At 46.7% G+C, this 17,205-nt stretch overlaps 1 protein-coding gene across 5 annotated transcripts in view; it reads left to right on the top strand.

The window, feature by feature from the left end:
- CAPN6 (calpain 6) overlaps positions 1–16,935 on the top strand; it is a 51,966-nt gene extending 35,031 nt beyond the window's left edge. For 3 of the 5 annotated variants that reach the window (XM_005527410.3, XM_088062859.1, XM_014256466.2), the window contains 8 exons: positions 651–844; positions 2,423–2,500; positions 3,724–3,919; positions 7,082–7,204; positions 8,666–8,868; positions 9,496–9,617; positions 12,963–13,099; positions 13,871–16,934. In XM_005527410.3, the coding sequence (XP_005527467.1) occupies positions 651–844; positions 2,423–2,500; positions 3,724–3,919; positions 7,082–7,204; positions 8,666–8,868; positions 9,496–9,617; positions 12,963–13,099; positions 13,871–14,053 (1,236 nt within the window). In that variant the 3' untranslated portion in view covers positions 14,054–16,934. Of the gene's footprint in view, positions 1–650; positions 845–2,422; positions 2,501–3,723; positions 3,920–7,081; positions 7,205–8,665; positions 8,869–9,495; positions 9,618–12,962; positions 13,100–13,870 lie in introns of all 5 variants that reach the window. The other 2 variants (XM_088062860.1, XM_088062861.1) reach the window with 1 other exon arrangement.
- The last annotated feature ends 270 nt before the right edge of the window (positions 16,936–17,205 follow it).

Below are 17,205 nucleotides of genomic sequence, written 5' to 3'. Positions count from 1 at the left end.
AGGGTCAGTTTAGGGACAGCCTGATCACTGCTGGAAACTCTTATGTGGAGTTTATGGTGAGCAAACGCAGCTCCTAAAGCATCCTACAGATCTTTGGCACAGGAGAGAGCCCTGCCAGGAGCGAGTGAGCTACAGCACAGGCTGCACAAATGGCTTGGAAGTTTCTTCACTTGTGCCTGTGCTCTCCCATTTTTACCCACTGCCAGACCCTGGGTATCAAATTTATCCCTACACAAGAGCAACCACTGGACTCACCAGATAAATCCATGAGTGTCCAGGTGAGGACACCCCCAGACAGTCTGGGCACAGTCACCAGTGTCCAGAAGAGATGCCAAGGTTTTGGAAGGGCTGATAAAGCTTTTCCATCAGCCCTGTCTCTAACTCTGAGGCCAGGAGGAGAGACTGGCTGCAGCAGGCAGGATTCCCCTGTGCTCTGGGATTGTCTGGCACTGGAATTGCCTGCCACTATCAACGCCAGACCAGTGAGCCCCCAGCTCTGATTCCCAATGTCGTTATTTTCCTGCATAGTCAAATCACTGAGGAACAGAAGAAAAACCAAATTTTTCTTGTCCTTCCCCTCCAACTTGGAGCTGTCAGGTTCCTCAGAGATGTGAGTTCTTTGTGTTTAATTGTCACCCTTCATGCCCAAGGAGTCCTCTGGCCGCCCCAGCGAAGCAGAGACAGAGCTGGGGCTCATCGTGGGCCATGCCTATTCCGTGACTGCCATCGGGAAGCTGCGCCTCGGAGAGAGGCTCCTGCTCTCCTTCAAGGCAGAAAAGCTGTTCATGGTCAGGCTGAGGAATCCCTGGGGGAAAAAAGAGTGGCACGGTGCTTGGAGCGACAGGTGAGAGCTGCAAACGCGGTGTCAGGGGGTGAAGCTGCGCTGGGGGCACCGCAATTTGTGGTTAAACTCTGCTGAGACACATCTGTACTCAGAGATGGCTGGACCTCTGTGCCATCTCTGCCCATCTTCCTCTGAGAGAATGAGCACGTCCTGGAGCAGTTTATGGCTCCCTGGACCTTATTTACTCCTTCCATCATTCTTCTGGCACCTGGGAAGAAAAATAGCTCATGAGTCAAGAACACGAGGCTCGTTCCCAGCCTCACCATGAGCGTGTCTGTGACTCAGTTTCTCATCTGCAATTTCCAGCTGCTGGGGGTGGTAAAAGTCTTGTAGATAATTTAAGTGACTGGTGAAAAACGCTGTAAAAGTGCCACATTTGTGATTTCTTTCTAATTAACTTTCTGATGAATTTTCGTGTGGGCCATGGGCTTAGCAGGTAGCTCCACAGCAAGAGAAATGATTGCTGGAGGGGATGTCTCCCATCATGGGTGATTTATACATGAAAAATACGTGACAGTTCAGCACTGGGCTCACCAGTTAGCATTCTGTATTTAACAATGCAGTGTTCTTAACAGCAGCATATTAATTTCTTACGATCCATGCTTTAGCTAGCAAAAATCTGCTCCTTTCAGAGAGATTGGTCTGGGTGAAATGAAAAGAATGCACAAAAGAGCTGCTGTGTCTTGTTTAACTGGAGCCCTCAGGGTTCTCCAGCAGCCTGTGTCTGGCACAGCTGCCACTCATGCCAGCACTGAGCACTCTGACGGTGGCCCATGGCTTTTGGTCTAACAGAATTAAATTGACAATTTCCAAATAGGTTAAGAAGATGTCTGTTAGGGCGAGCAGCCTCCATTCCCTCCTTCCAGCCACCTCCAGCTTCAGCCTCCAAGTGCTTTTGGAAGGGCAGCGAGGAGTTGTGGCTCTGTTTGGCTGCTGTAACCATCAGGGCCAGGGTCTGGTTTGGGTTTCAGCAGGAGGCTGCTGGAATTTAGGGGCTGTGTCCCTGGAGGCTCTGGGCACTGCAGTGCTCCTCTGCAAAGTGGACACCATGCTCAGGCTCCAGCAGTTCCTTCTCAAAGGGCCCCCAGGGAAATCTCAGACCTCAGGCCTGTTTGATTAAGGTGATTAAAAGACAGAGAGAATACTTTGGTCTAAGTGAAGCGTTCGATAATCTCCCGAGGAGGAAAAGCAGGTTTCATTTGAGGCGCCTTCAGGGAATGGAGTCAATCTCCTGTGACCTTGGAAACCAGCTCTTTAAGTGTTTAACAGTCCTAATGGAGGGGGTGACAAGGGAAATCCATAAAATTCTGCTCTCCTTTAGCCTATTTCCTGTTCATCTCTTTCCTTTTTAGTAGCTTTCAAATCAATTAATGTTTTAAAACTCCTGAAAGCCTCACACTTTCATCAAAATCATCTGCCCTTTCAGTACTCTGATATTCCTTTTAAAACCACGGACCAGGAGAGATTTTTACTTCAAATTATTTTTTTCCAGGTGAGAGTTTTTATTTTATTTATTTTACTTATTGTTTTGATGGGGTTTTTTCTATTTTTTTTTTTTTTTTAATTATTTCCTTTTAGTTCTGAAGAGTGGAAGAAAGTCAGCGATTCTGAGCGCAAGAATTTGGGGCTGACTGTTGAGAACGATGGGGAGTTCTGGTGAGTGGGAGTGATGTGAAGGATTTGGAGACACTGGCTACAGTAACTGTCATTAATCTGCCATTTATAACAGCTCCAAAAACAGATGGATAAAGTTATCCCAAGGTCTGTTTCTTTCAAACTCCCAAGGGATGACAGGGAAGGATAAACAAAATGGATTTAAAACTAGTAGAACAAAATTAGTAGCTCTCAGAATCTATTTAATCATAATTTAATTTAATATAATAATTTAATAATCCCTGTATTAGGGATAATCTCTCAGAAACCAGGAGAACATGTGCTGGTTTACATGGCACAATGCCCAATATTGAACAGTGTTTGGACCAGTTAAATTTTGAAATAAATATCTGAGGAAGTACTGTGTGCACTTCACACCCTGTTTACTGACTACTGTGCCTGTCTGTAGGTCAGCCATGGCTGAGGCATCTAAAAATAGAGTTGCATCCAGTGAATTTTGATATTTGTTGGTGTTTTCCAGCATAGGAATGAGAAGTGTTCGTTATCTATACAATGTCTAGAGCTCTATTAATTTTGACCTTGCTTAAAGCTTAGATCCTCAGCCCAGCAGGTCCTTCAAGAGATGATCAATATTGCACCATGTGAGCTGGCAGGGCTCAGAGTGAAAAGAATTCTGTTGGCTTTGTCAGGACTGGCAGCTGCAGGGTTTGGATCTGTGCCATGAATAAGCCAAGCCATGATGGTAATTCAAGGAGCCAAGCTGTTTTGCAGTAGCTCTGCAGTCCAGCTCATTCCTTTAGCAGGCACAGGTGAGATGGGGTTAAATAAAAGCTCTGTCCAGAGTGCAGAGGACTGAGTTCTGCTCAGGGACAGGTGTGACAATCAGGAGTGTAATAATGAGGAGTGGATCCTGCTTTAATTGCAGGATTTATCAATTTAATTGATCTCTTTGGCCTTTGTAAAATGTGATACCAAATCCAGCCTGGGAGGTTCAACCAGTCCTTTAGGCTGGTTTAACAGAGCAGATCCTCATCTGACCAAAAACACTGAGTGATGCTGCTCTGAATTAAGCTCTACAACTCTGTGACTGTGGCTTCACAAATATTTCCACATGGAAAGCTTTCCAGTGAATCAGTTTGTCCCCTGAACAGCTGAGCAATGCCTCCTCTTCAAATCACTGGAAGATTTTGTGTTTTGGCTCTTTGTGTGAATATCACTGCTTATTTTTAAACAAACCATTACTCCCCTGGTGTTCTGTGGAGCAGGATGACGTTTGAGGACTGGTGTAAGAATTTCACAGATGTGGACATCTGCAGGACTGTGAACACCTCCTACTTCAGCCTCCACAAGACCTGGGAGAAGGAAATGATGTATGGGGCTTGGACAAAGCATCCAGAGCCTCTGCTGAACCGATCTGGGGGCTGCTTTGATAACAGAGAGACCTTCCTGCAGAACCCCCAGGTGGGAATCCCTGTGTTTTGTGAGGTATTTAATAACAGAAACCTTCCTGCAGAACCCCCAGGTGGGAATCCTTGTGTTTTGTGAGGTACTGTGTATTTGTGAGGTATTGGGTAACAGAGAACCCTGCAGAACCCCCAGGTGGGAAGTTTTGTGAGGTATTGAAGTGGATCCACTTTTAGCTGGGGCTCCTGAAGTATCCAAGCTGTTTAGGAGTTGGCAGTGACTACCAGACAAAAATCTCATTGCCCTGGGAGTGTGCTGTGTATTGCATGTTTCAGTGATTTTGGTGCAATTTCTCAGAAGGGTTTAGATATTTATTTAGGACTGTTCATGCTTGCGGCTGGTGAGTCACACACACAAAACACAACAAAATTACTGATCTCCTGCCTGGACTTCTTTCATTTTTCCAGTCGTAGAAAGGCAACAAATCTGATTTTCAAATGACAGAGCTCATTTAACCCCCTTAAACAGTTTGGGGATTTGATCCACTGTATGAAGTTAGTATCCCTTGGCATTAATGTAAGATTCTGGAAGTACCTGGTCTCTTCCCCAAGCTCAGCCTCTCATCATCAGCACTACAGAATTTTCCTTCTCTTGTCCTACCTGGTCATTTCAAGCTATTCAGTTTATTTGTTCATCCATTCCTACTCCCTTTCCACCTTCCTGCCCTTCTCTCTCCCAGCACACGCAAATTCAGCCATGTAACTTCTGTTCCTGTCCGTGGGGTCTGGGCACCTACTCTGCTACTGCTTTGAAGATGGATCTTCCTGTCCAGATTAATTAAAGATATTTTTGGATCTGTTTCTCTGCACTTTCAAGGGAGGTTGCCTGCAGCCCCTGTTCTCAGAGCAGGATGCTGGAGCAGTGCAGCCTCTGCTGCTCAGATCAGATCTCAGATTCCCAGCTCATCCTGCAGCTCTTCACTGCTCTGCCTTCTGCCAGTGCCTCATTTCCAGGGGGTGATTTAATTCAGGTGTTGCCCTGTAAGACTCTGGATGTGTTCCAAGTGCTTGTCTGCTCTCATTTGTAAGTGTTTATCTGTCACAGAGAACAAAATGCACATGTTCCAGCTGAGTGCAATGCCTGGTGCCCTGGCAGGTCTCTGTGTTCCAGTGTGATGAAAAGGCTCCTAGCAGCAGTGCTGGAGCACATTTCTGTTATCTCAGGGCCATGACAGGTTACTGTGGCGCACCCCACCATCACCTGGAGATAATCTCAGTCTGTTCTCCTGGCACTGAGGCCTCCTGTGAGGTTTATCTGTGCAGAGAGGGATTGTGACACTTCCAGCCCCTTTGATAAGGCAATTCCAGCCAAGCATTTGTGTATCCTGCAGTCACCTGCTGCCTTCTAGATCATTACCCACTGAGACAGCTGAAGAGCGTCACAAGTTGCAGAGCTGTCATCAGACCAGGAGAACTTTCCTGGTTCCACTTGTTTCCCTCCCAGCCCTCCATGGCCTTGGAACACTCTGGGCTGTGGTTCAACATGGACAGGAATTAAAATGTGCATTACTGGGTGTTGCTGCATGCTTATATCTCACTTTTTAGGTTCTCTTACACCCCCTGGGACTCTCCCTGTGCTTTCTCTGCTGCAATGTGTGAGATAAAACACAAATCAGAGCTTGGGATGGGCCTTGTTCAGCAGAGCTCCAAGGCAGAGGGATGTAGATGGTTCTGGAACCAAGGCAATCTCAGTATCTACCTCAGAGCAAAGCTCAATAATTTGCTTTTTAGCAGCAGTCGAAGGAGAAGGGAGGGAGGAATTGAACCAATGACGATATTCCTCTCCATGCTGCCAGGGAATTTCTGCTGGAATCAGAACATGTGGCGCACATGGTACCCAGCTGTGTGCTGCTGCAGGTTTATGTTTCTATTTATTTCCTTCACATTTAAATGTCTTTGAGGATGGGAGTGTAGAGCATCTGTCCAAATTTGGGGTAAATTATGTCCTCTTCCCTCCACTGGTCCTGACTACTCAGGTTTGCCCTCTGCATGCACAAAGCAAAATTTAAAGGAGTCTCTAATAATGAACATATTAATTAAATTCCTTGTCATGTAAAGAAACACCTGTCTGACCTTCTTTTGTTCATACTTATTTATGAACAGGTCTGGTAGTGGTTTTTAGTAATGTGTTCTAGTCAGGTTTAGTAAGATGGGAACTGCTGCTTAAACTTGAGATAAATTCCTTTGATTTGTCATAAACCCAAGATGACTCAAGTTCACTGTACACAGTTTGGATAAAATATTTGCACGCTAAAGGTGCAGGAGTCTTTCTTGGCTGTTTTTTATGGAGTATTCAGGAAAATTGAGAAGTCCAAAATTAGCATTTCTGTCATTCTCACATTAAATAAGAACCTTAGATGCAGAACAAAGTGCCTTTTAAATAAGGTTTGAAAGAGTCCTTCATTTGCAGGTCCTGTATAAAGATGTTTGACATTTACAGGCACTGTTTAGTTTAAAGGAGAATCAAAAATTATCTAAGACCCCATGTGGAGTCTGTTGGTTTATTTTTTTCATCCCACTGCTGATTTACAGCTAAATAAAACTTCATCTTCTGTCTTTTGCTTTCGAATGAGGTGTCCTCCTGCTGACTCCAGTTATTTTGTACCTTTGTCCCAGGCTGTCCTTTATGTGAGTTCATAGAATTAGGGAATCACAGAATGGTTTGGGTTGGGAGGGATCTTAAGGCTCATCTCATTCTGCTCTCTGTCATGGCAGGGACACCTTCCACCATTCCAGGCTGCTCCCAACCCCATCCAACCTGGCCTTGGGCACTTCCAGGGATCCAGGGGCAGCCCCAGCTCCTCTGGGCACCCTGTGCCAGGGCCTGCCCACCCTGCCAGGGAAGGATTTCTTCCTTACATCAGGTCTAAACCTACCTTACTTCACCTTAAGGTCATTCCCCCATCTCCTCTCACTAAGATTACCATTTTCATCAACACCTTTTATTTACCTGATACTTTTGATTTTAAGATCCTTATTATTAGCACTGATTCTCCAGCTGGGAATTGCTGGGAATGTGCAGCTACATGGAGAAATCTCCTTCCTCCCCCGGATGCATTTCCATTTGCCTCATTTGTATGCAGATATTTCCTGGTGATGGCTTCACCCTCAGCCTCCTGAGGTAATTCCAACAGCTTTTCTCTCTTCTCTCTCCTCCCAGTACCTCTTTGATGTTAAGAAGGTGGAGGACAAAGTGTTGGTGTCATTGCAGCAGGAGGATCGCCGCCAGTACAAGAAAGAAGGGAGAGGAGAGAACATCACAATTGGCTTTGAAATACTCAAGGTAGGCAGCCAGCTGCTCTCCTGGTGCAGAGTTTGTTCAGTTTTCTCTCTGCTTCACCCTGGCAGTGAGATCTTTGGTAGGTAGAGCCAGGATTATCCTGGGGTCTGGTTCTGTGCTCAAACTTCGTGTGAGCGCTGCACTCAGGCCAGGGGAACTCAACTGAGTTTAGTTCAGCTCAAACTCTATTTGAATAAATTTCATTTATTTGAAATAAATAACTTTTGCCCCTTGCAAAAGGATTTTAAGTGCTTTTCTTACCCCAAAACTTTCTAGAGAAAGGCAAAATTATATTAATGCTTGAAACATGGAGAGTTTTGGTTTTTCTCCTTCTTCTGCCTCCATTTCATCAGCAAATGCAGCCAGGTGAATGAAGTTGAAAGGCCTGCAGTTTTTCTGTTGCCACTTAGGAAAAAAGTGTTTTCAAAAGCTGGACTAGTGAGCAGGAAATGAATATATGGGAAAAGGAACCACAGGGAACCCAAAAGGCAATTTAATGGCACTCTTGGGACGAATTGAGTGAAATGAAAACACTCAAACTCGGGGAAGGAGGGAAGCAAAGAAACAGCGATTTTTCTGCTCCTTCACCGGGGGTAATCCTGTCATCTGCTGCTACAGCTCCTGGGACTTCATTAAATCTATAGCCCTACCCTAAAAAAAAAGTCAATTTTTAACACTTGGTTAGATGTGCTGACATCTGCATCGCACCTACTCACTTGCCAATCACCTGTTAACCACATATATTGAAAAGTGTGCTGCAGAAAGCAGAATAATTTCCCTTGTTTATGCCTGTAATTTGGAAAGGCTTGAAAATCACAGCTCCCTAAAAGTTTCAGTGCTCTATTTTTATTTCTGATCAATACTTTTTCTATTTTAGATATATTCTAACACACCAGGCTCATTAGCATGACTAAAGGCCTTGGTTAGAGAGCTGCCAGAAAAGAATGAGGGGCTGCCTTTCCCCCAAGAGCTGCTTGAGAGAGCTTTGGATTTAAACTGTGCTCTGGCAAATACCAGTCCCCTGGAGGGGATGTGAAGAGTTAAGCACAACTTCAAGGCATAGAACAAAACATGAATGGTTATCCTGTGGTTTTTGTATTCAGGAAAGGGCAAGGAAAATCCAGCTGTGTGCATCTGGATTGGGAGCCTGCTGTGAAAGCTAGAGGAAGGAGGCAGAGGGATCTCAGCCTTGTCTGAGCAGGTGCAGTCCCTGGGGTGTGTGCCCAGTGCTGGAAGTGTTCCAAGCTCTGCAGCAGCATCCCAGCATCTCTTTCAGTGGTTTCTGTCTCTGCCAGCCCCAAACTTTCACCTGCCACAGCTTTACTGGATGAGAAACCACTTGCCAAATGATTTGCCTTTATTGCACATTGCGTTTTATGGCCGTGAAAAGCTTCGTGGTGCTCAGGGAGAGCCCTGCCCTTATCTCTGCTGTCCCTGCTGGCATTAACCCCTCTCCTGCTGCAGGTGGAGGACAACAGGAGGTACAGGCTGCACAAGCTCACGGTGCAGGAGAGAGTGGCCACGTCTCCCTACTCCAACACACGCAGCGTGTTCCTGAGGAGGAACCTCCAGCAAGGCCGCTACGTCCTCATCCCAACCACCTACATCCCAGGTGTCCCCACAAAATTCATCCTCAGGCTCTACACAGATGTGCCCTCAAAACTCAGGTGGGTGGCAGTGCAGGAGATGCTCCTTAGCCCACAGGCTCCATGGAAGGGGTTGCCAGGCTGTCCTCCAGCTCCCCCTGACTCGCTGGCTCACGGGCTCCAGAACCGGGCCCTGGAGACATCAGGGGCACCTCTGAGACTCTCCAGGTTTGTCATGGTCAGGAAATGTTTAGTTGGGGACCTCTTGGACCATTCATTTTGAGTCTTTTGGCTTTTTTTAGTTCAGTTCTTGCAGTGGCCTCCAGTTCTAGGTCAGGACACTGAGCACTGGTGCTTGTGGTTCCAGCTGGTATTTGTTTCTGTGAGATTCATCTCCTCTGAAAGCAGTGCTTGCTGCAAGAGTAGAACCAGTGCATCACAAATCAGTCCCACTGCATTTATTTCTTGATTTGATACTATTTTCCACTATTTAAAATTGTTGGTTTTTTTCACCACCTTTGCTTCCACACAAAAGATAACACAAATTTATTTTACTTTGCTCTGTTTTTACTTCTTACATCTGTCATTTCTGCACCACAGAATTCAAAAATGGCAGATGAGGAAAAACTACAAATGCCAGATTTCCACAACCATTGATTGCTTGTCTGGCATTCTTTGCTTAGGTTGCTTTTTCCATGATTTTTTCAGGGAGCTGAAGGCAGACAGGCCAAAAATGACGTGTTGGAGTCTCCTTTGTGGCTACCCACGCAGAGTCACCCAAATCAAGGTCCACTCTGCAGAGGGTTTGCAGAAACAAGACGGATCAGGAGGTAAGTGGGAAGAGAGCCTGGAAGAGTGGAATTGGCTTTTCAGTCCTCTGAAAAGATGATTTGGGTTGGTGTGTAAGCAATCAGAAGTTATCCAAATGGAGGAATTATGGGATTTGTTTTTCCATCATGTTGTAAAACGTGCTCCAGTGGAGAGATCAGGTGAATGTGGGGATGCACAACAGCAAGTTGTGGACAGGTCCATAACTGGTCAGGTGGGCAGGAGTAGCCAGAACCTTCTGAGGGGATTAGTAAGGTTCTTCTGACAGGGTTGTGTATTTTCTAAATGGAAAATATCCAGGAGGCAGTAGTGTGTTATATTTACCTGATTAGAGCACTCCAGGCTCTAATCTATGGTTTTCAAACAACCATTTTCAGCTGGGTAAAGTAGAACAGGGGTGAAATGCTTTGTACATGACTGTGTATCTGTCAGAGGAAGTGTCCTGAAGGACACCAAAATGGCTTTATAGCACCTGATATTGAGTTAATTAGGAAACTTTCCCAGTTGTCATTTGCTTTTCCATTTTCTACTTCCTGCTCTCTGTCTGATACTCTTCATTTTTCACAGCTCAGTGCTGGTTGTCATCAGAGCCCTGTTCCTGGCCAGAGGAAATTTATTTAATCTTTATTTTAAATGTTTATTGGAAAGCTCCTCCTTGATGCTGTCTTTTATCCATTGCCCTGTCTGGACAAAATAATGGATGTTTTGCTGTTGTCAGGAATAGTGGATGAATCTAAGGGCCCAGACTCAGTCCTGGATGCTCCTTGTGGAAGTCCCTCTCTCCAAGTCTGTGTGTTCTGAAGTGGATCCAGCTGTCTGTGAGCCAAGCACAGTGGCAGGTCTGCAGGATGATGAAGAAACTCTTTGTGCTAGAGGATTTTCAGTCTCTTATTCCCAAGCCTGTTTTAAAAATTGCTCTCACTACAGCCTGTCAGGCTTTCCCCCCGAATTTTCTCTTTGAGAACAAATCACCTTTTGCACCTTTAAGTCTTCCTGCTGACACTCCGTGTTGGATTTGCATATTGAATTGTTTTTCACCACTTCCATTCTAAGCTGAGTGTTGAGATCCGTGGTGTGTGACAGCCCTGGAAGCAGAGAATCTTTAGTGGAAGCTGCCTTGGGAGAAGCCTGAAAAGCAGAAGGAAAGAGAAGCAGAGATTCACCTGCAAGAAGCAAAGCAACCTGCTGTGATTGCCAGGGCAGTGCTTGTGTCTCAGCACTGTATCTGCCACTTTTCCAGTGGCTGAGGGTGTCAGAGCTCTCCAGGTTCTGGTAATTCCCCCAGGAATGTTTTCCAGAAAGCCTTTTGCTTTGGTACAGTGCTGCAGGATGGGGGTGTTAGATCCTTGGTGCAGTTCTCAAAAACTCAAAATTTAAGCCTTAGACTACTGCCTGAGCACAGATTTCTTTAAGCCTTAGAAATGCCATTACTGTTCAGGTGTTTCTAACTTTTACAGATTCCAACTTTTTCATTTCCACTGTTTGTTTGTACAACTTCCCAGAGCAGCAGCATGGCCAGGACTGAGGTAAGAGAGCTGTTCCGAGGTTCAGGGCAGAGCTGGAGCCATTTGTGTGCCCCAGAGCTGAACCCAGCCCTCCTTCCACTGCCAGATCTGTTTCCTGAGCTGCAGCTCCAGTTTAATTCCAGCTCAAGGCCAATACCAGGACATTACTTTTCCACTCTAGCAGACCTTTCTGTTTTCCCTTTGTCCTGTAAATAAACCAGGCACAGAACTGGGCCATCCATAGCTGAGAACATCTGATCCCCTGTGTGCTCTCCCACCGCTTCCTTTTGTTGTGGAATTGGAGCCAGTTTTTCTAAATCAGCTGAAGCATCCAGCACTGCCGTCATGGGGTCAGAACATTTTGGAACATCATGGATGCAGGAACATTTTGTGTACCTCTTCTACCTCCTTATGTTTCTCGAGGTCTTGCTGAGAATTTGAATGTTTCCTTCAAATATTCTCTTTGCTTTTCCTTCCACTGAGCAAGTCCCCTCATTAACTGCTCCCTCACCCATCCAGCAGATGTGCCTGTCACCTCTTTAGCTCTGTGCCCTTTCCTCACCCCTCCTTATGCTCTTTATCTCTTAATTAATGTTAATGATCAGGTGTTGCTCTGCTCTTTGCCCTGGGACAAAGTTGTTAACACCACTGGGGTGACAGGCAAGACCCCGTTTATCCAGATCCATTTTCCAGATTACTTTGCAAAGAGGGCAGCTCTTCCACGCTGGTGCCACCCCATGCCCCAGAGCCGAATCCACAGTTCAGTGACACGGAAGGCAATTGCCCATCAGAAAATCCAACATCCTGCTACCTGCCATGGAGCTGTGAGGGGTTGTCAGGGAAACAGGCAGCTCTGGCCAGGTGTAACCACAGAGCAACACATGGAAAAATCTGTGTGTGCCTTGGAGATGGAAGTGGCTGTGTCTGGTTTGGATGCAGCTGTTGTGTGGTTTGTTCCTGTGAGATGTTGGTACCTGGTCTTGAGTGATGTGTTTGAGGGAAATCATCTGGGTGTGGTTTGTTGAAAAGCTTGCCTAAAATTGTGCTGCTTTCTGGCTGTGCTGGTATTTTCAAGTAGATGGTGAAAAAATGTGTGTTAGAAACTCTTATGAGCCTGACTTATCGATACCCTGGGTTTATTTAAAATCTAAAGAGTTGCAAGGTGTGGAAAAAATAGATATTCTGTCATTAACAGCAGAAATGGACAGAGTTCTGTTGAAATACAAAACATGGTATTGCCTTTGATTAATTAAAAGTTGATTAGAAAGTGGAGTGGCCCATTCTGTTTGAATGTGTTTGGTGTTTCCGAAATGGTTCTTGTTCCTTATTGTAAAGAGAATATCAACTTTAATAAGAAATTAAAATGCTCAGTGTAAAAACAAAGCAATTCTAGAAAGTTGAGCAGTTGCAGGGGATCATGTATGAGGGTTAGACTGGAGTTTAGGGAGAAATTCTTCCCTGTGAGGGTGAATTCTTCCCTGTGCCAGGCCCTAGCACAGGTGCCCAGAGAAGCTGTGGCTGTCCCTGGATCCCTGGAAGTGCCCAAGGCCTGGCTGGACAGGGCTTGGAGCAGCCTGGGACAGTGGGAGGTGTCCCTGCCATGGCAGGAAGTGGGACTGGATGGGCTTTAAGGTCCCTCCCAACCCAAACCATTCCAGGATTCTGTGTTTTCACCTGGGTAGGGAGCAGTGGCTGTGATGTGCTTTGGTGCCCTGTCCTGTGGTGCTGCCAGGCTGTGCTGGTTTCACACAGGCACAGGGGGGGATTGTCTCTGCTGGGTTTCTGGGCATCTCTCAGCTGCCATCCTGAGTGCCCAGAGCTGTGCTGCTGGTTGTGTTCCAGGAGCAGATCCCTACGTGCTCATCAAGTGTGAGAACCAAAGCCGGCGCTCCCCGGTGCAGCACGGCACCACCAGCCCCGTCTTCAACACCCAGGTGATCTTCTACAGGAAGGACATCGACAGTCCTGTCACCATCCAGGTGAGACAGCCACAGGGCAGCTGCTCAGGGCAGGGAGGGCAGCACAGCAGCATCCCTGGGCTTCACTGGGCCACCTTTTCCTTCGTGTGACTGATAGCCAGGAGAGAAGAGTGAGAACCTCTTGCTGGGCTCTGCCAGGAGCTCTGCTGCTGCCTCACCCCCACAAACACCAGCTGGTGGCACTTAGGGATCACCAGGCATGTTTCATTTCAAGACTTTGAAAGAATTTACAGAATTCCTCTTCCCCTATCTGGTACCTGATGAAACAGAGACAAAGAAAAGCCAAGTGTTGTCCAGAGTCAGTGTTTGAAACAAAACCAAAGCTAAGGCTGTTATTAAGTTTTCTCCCCTGAATTGTAGTTGTGTCAGAAGTAGATTCACTGTTTGCCTCAGCACTAGCTGGAGGAATAGAGCTTGGCGTTGAGATGATGCAGTCCAGGAAAACTTTGTCTTGGGCCAGGCTCTAAAACTCCAGCACCGGGGAGGTGCAGAGGTGGGCACAGGCAGGCAGAGCAGCACAGACAGGCTATTGTAGGGAGCTTTTACTGCCGATGAGGTAAAAAAAAAAGGTCATTTTTATTCCTCTCCTAGGCAGGCTGTGACCTAGAAAGCAAAAAGCTGCATTTCGCTCCTTATTTGCATAGTCTATGTAAATGAGCATGCAAATGCAGACTCTCCCTCATGCTCTCTAGACAATTAGCTAAATTTAGACGCGCAGCCCTTTCCGGCGGAGCGTGAAAGAAGGTTTTATTTGTGTCCCCTCTTGGGCAGGTGTGGGACAGCAGGCTCCTGAGCGATCAGCTGCTGGGGCAGGCGGTGCTGGCAGCCTCCCCCGGTGAGCCCCGGCAGCAGCAGCGGCTGCGGCTGCAGGGCAGGGCCGGCGGGGAAGCGGCGGCGGTGCCGGCTCTCATCAGCATCACGGCTCTCTCCAGCGATGACCTCGCCGAGCTCTGAGCCCCGCGGAGCCAGACGGAGCTGGCAGCTCCGGGGACGCGGAACATCAGCATAATCGCTTTAAAGGGGATGGGGGGGAAAAAAGCCCCGCGGCTCTCCACATTATCATTGGTAATGGGCGGAGAGGCGTTGGGAGAGGGGGGAACGCGTTTTTGTACATATCTATGCTCGTGCGGTAGGAGAGGGGCCAAATGGAACGCTGGCAGGTAAATTCATGAGGATGTGAGCATCTTCCCAGCAGGCAGGAATGGCTGCAGCTCCATCGGGCACCCACCAGCAGCCTGGGGACTGGCAAGTACAGGGGGATTCACGGAGATTTCCAACCACATAGAAGGATATTCAATTCAATTTCTTATAGATTTCACTACACATTCGGTGTTTCTGTTCCTTGGTAGAAATGCCACTACTCGAGGAGCTCAGTCACAGCTCGTGGCCTTAAGACCAGTCTTGCTAGGACATTAAAATAGAGGGGCAGATCTCACAGTGCCTGCTTGAACCCTGCAGCAAATTAGAGCTTTGTCCACACGAAGGCTCTCAGACTGACTTTCTGATTCTTCTCTACCTCGAGCTGGTGTCTCACATCTTGCTATCTCTGTCCAAGGGCATCTCACAGTTCAGCTGCGGCTTTGCTCAGAGCACGGATTCAGTAATGGGAGCCTCCTTGCATTGTTTATGCCACATAATGCTAAAAATGGAGTAACAGCCCTCTTGTTTTGGTAGATGTTGCACCAGCCTGAAAGAGGAGAAAATGAGCTCGTGAGAAGGGTGGGTTTGTAAAAGCAGGGTGCTGTTCCCTGGCAGGTGTCAGGTCTCACTCTCAAAATTGTGCAGTCATTTATTGCTGGCATGGCTGATGTTCGATGGAGTTTCACTTGGGTATCACGGAGGATGGGTGTTATTTCACATTTCCTGCCAGCAGGGGTGAGGTGCCAGCTCTTCCCTTGCCCTGCAGCCCGTGGCAGGGTTCCCTCAGCAGCTGTGTGGGGTGGGCACGCTGGGCACTGACCCTGGCAGTGCACGGGGCTCCCTGTGCCAGACACTCGGAAATGGATTTTACACAGCTGCAGATTCTGGGTGGTAAAGTGAAGCTGAAGAATTGTTCTGCCTTTTTCACAGCCAGGAAACTGGGATTTCTCGTAGCCACTTCAGCCACACTGTGTGATTTTTACAATTTATGAAGTGGCCCTTGACAGAGTTAATGTTGTCACAGGAGGTTTTGAAGTCTCAGGGCTGTGGTAGGAAAATGCTTTCTCTGACATGCAGGGATGGACTGTGGGGCTGGGAATGATGCTGCAGTGCCATCAGCTTAGCTGCATGTACCAAGGACACAGATCCAGCTCTTTTCAGACAGTTTGGCACAGCACAGATCTTGTCAGAGGTGTGAACTACAAGCCCCACAGGCAAGTGACATTCTCTGTAAGCTCATGGCTGCAGGGCTGCTTACTCTCAGAAGTGTTTGTAAACTGAGATTTCTCTTTTTAAAAGCATAAACTGTCTCATACAGACCAGAGCTTGGACAAGGGGAACTGCAAATGTCAGGGCTGCCCTAATCCTGCACTGACACCTGTTTGGTCTTTGTTTGACCTTTACTTGTCCTCACACACTGTTCCAGGCTGTGGAGCTGCTTCCCACAGTGTTCCCTATGGGATGGGGCCATCCCCAGGGATTGGCTTGTCCAGGGCTCAGTGTTTAGCCTGGAAAGATTTCCACTCCGAGATGGCACCAGAGGTTTGTGCCTCCCTGCCCCACGATTTGGCTGAGAAAGCTCCTGAGCCTGCTGAGGGCACAAAGCCACCTCAGCTCCAAGCTGGATGGGAGTCCCTTGGCTCTTTCCTTGGAGCCCAGAGCCCTGGCCCCCAATGCCAGCACCCTGTTCCAGCCTCTGTAAAGGGCTGTCCCCAGCAGCAGTGGGACAGAGGGAGTGTGAGCAGCAGTTCTTGGGCAGCCTGGCACGGTGGGAAGTCAGGGTGGGGAGCACAGACACGGTGACTTTCAGGCCTTGATCATCGTGCCAGCTCCAGCCATTGTCCCAGTTCGTCCCTGTGTCACGGGGACAGGCACTGCTGGCCAGTGCTGCCCTGAGGGACTGGCAGTGCTGGGAGCCGCGGGAGGCTCAGCAGGATGTCCAGACCTCTGCATTGATCAATTCTGGGAACTGTTTGGTTTTTCCATCAGGAGGAGCTGATCCAGCCTGGGAACACAGCTGGCTCTGCTGGGTTTCACATGCTTCTGTCTTCCCAGGTGGAGCAAGGCAAGGGCAGGCTGACAGGGGCTTGTGCTGCTGCGTGCTCCTAATGTTGTTACTTAAAATTGTGCATTTTTTAACAATAATCACCATGTGGAAAACATGTTGGGGTTGGTTTTTTGGGAGGGGGGAAGGGCTGCAGTTATGTACGTACTCCAACCACCTCAAAAATGAAAACAGCTGCAAATGGATGTAAAATATTTCATTGCAACCTTTTGTAACTTTTCAATACGAAGTGACCTAAATAAAATTTTACAAAAAATACAATTTTAGCGATTTCTGCGCCGGCGGCGGCCGCGAGAGGGCGCTCGGTGTCCACCCCCACAGGTGTGACCACGGCCAGGTACTGACACCTGCAACACACCCAGATAAAAACGGTGTTTAATTTATAGAGGATGCCACTCATTATCCTATACACTCTATTATATCTCTCTATACACTGTATTACAGTTACAGAAGCGCCTCTGAGTGTATATAAATATATATATATATATATATATATGCACACTACATATACACACCCCAATATATATATATGTATATACAGATATATATTATATGTTTATATATATGAATGGCATTATATGAGGAACTACAGTGCAGGAGAGTTATGGGGGGGGTTGTACATAGGGGACGCTATAAGGTACAAAGTAAATGGATGGCCATAGCTCTGTAACACACTATCTATACGTATAATTATAATTATATAAAACCATTATATATATAGTACTATAATAATAAATATTCTATAAAAATTATGCATATAATAATTATACAGTATATTGTGTGTCTATGTATATTTGCATCTGTTATATACATATCTTTCTCTAACCTCTATACATATTATATATATAATATAAATTTTATAATATGTATTTATATATATTTAGTATATAATATATATTTA

Source organism: Pseudopodoces humilis, chromosome 15, assembly GCF_049639895.1.
Source record: "Pseudopodoces humilis isolate 2021_Gansu_Grassland_sample_001 chromosome 15, ASM4963989v1, whole genome shotgun sequence".
Lineage (NCBI taxonomy): Eukaryota > Metazoa > Chordata > Aves > Passeriformes > Paridae > Pseudopodoces > Pseudopodoces humilis.
The sequence above is the reverse complement of the archived record's forward strand: the minus strand, read 5'-3'. Positions and strand labels throughout refer to the sequence as shown.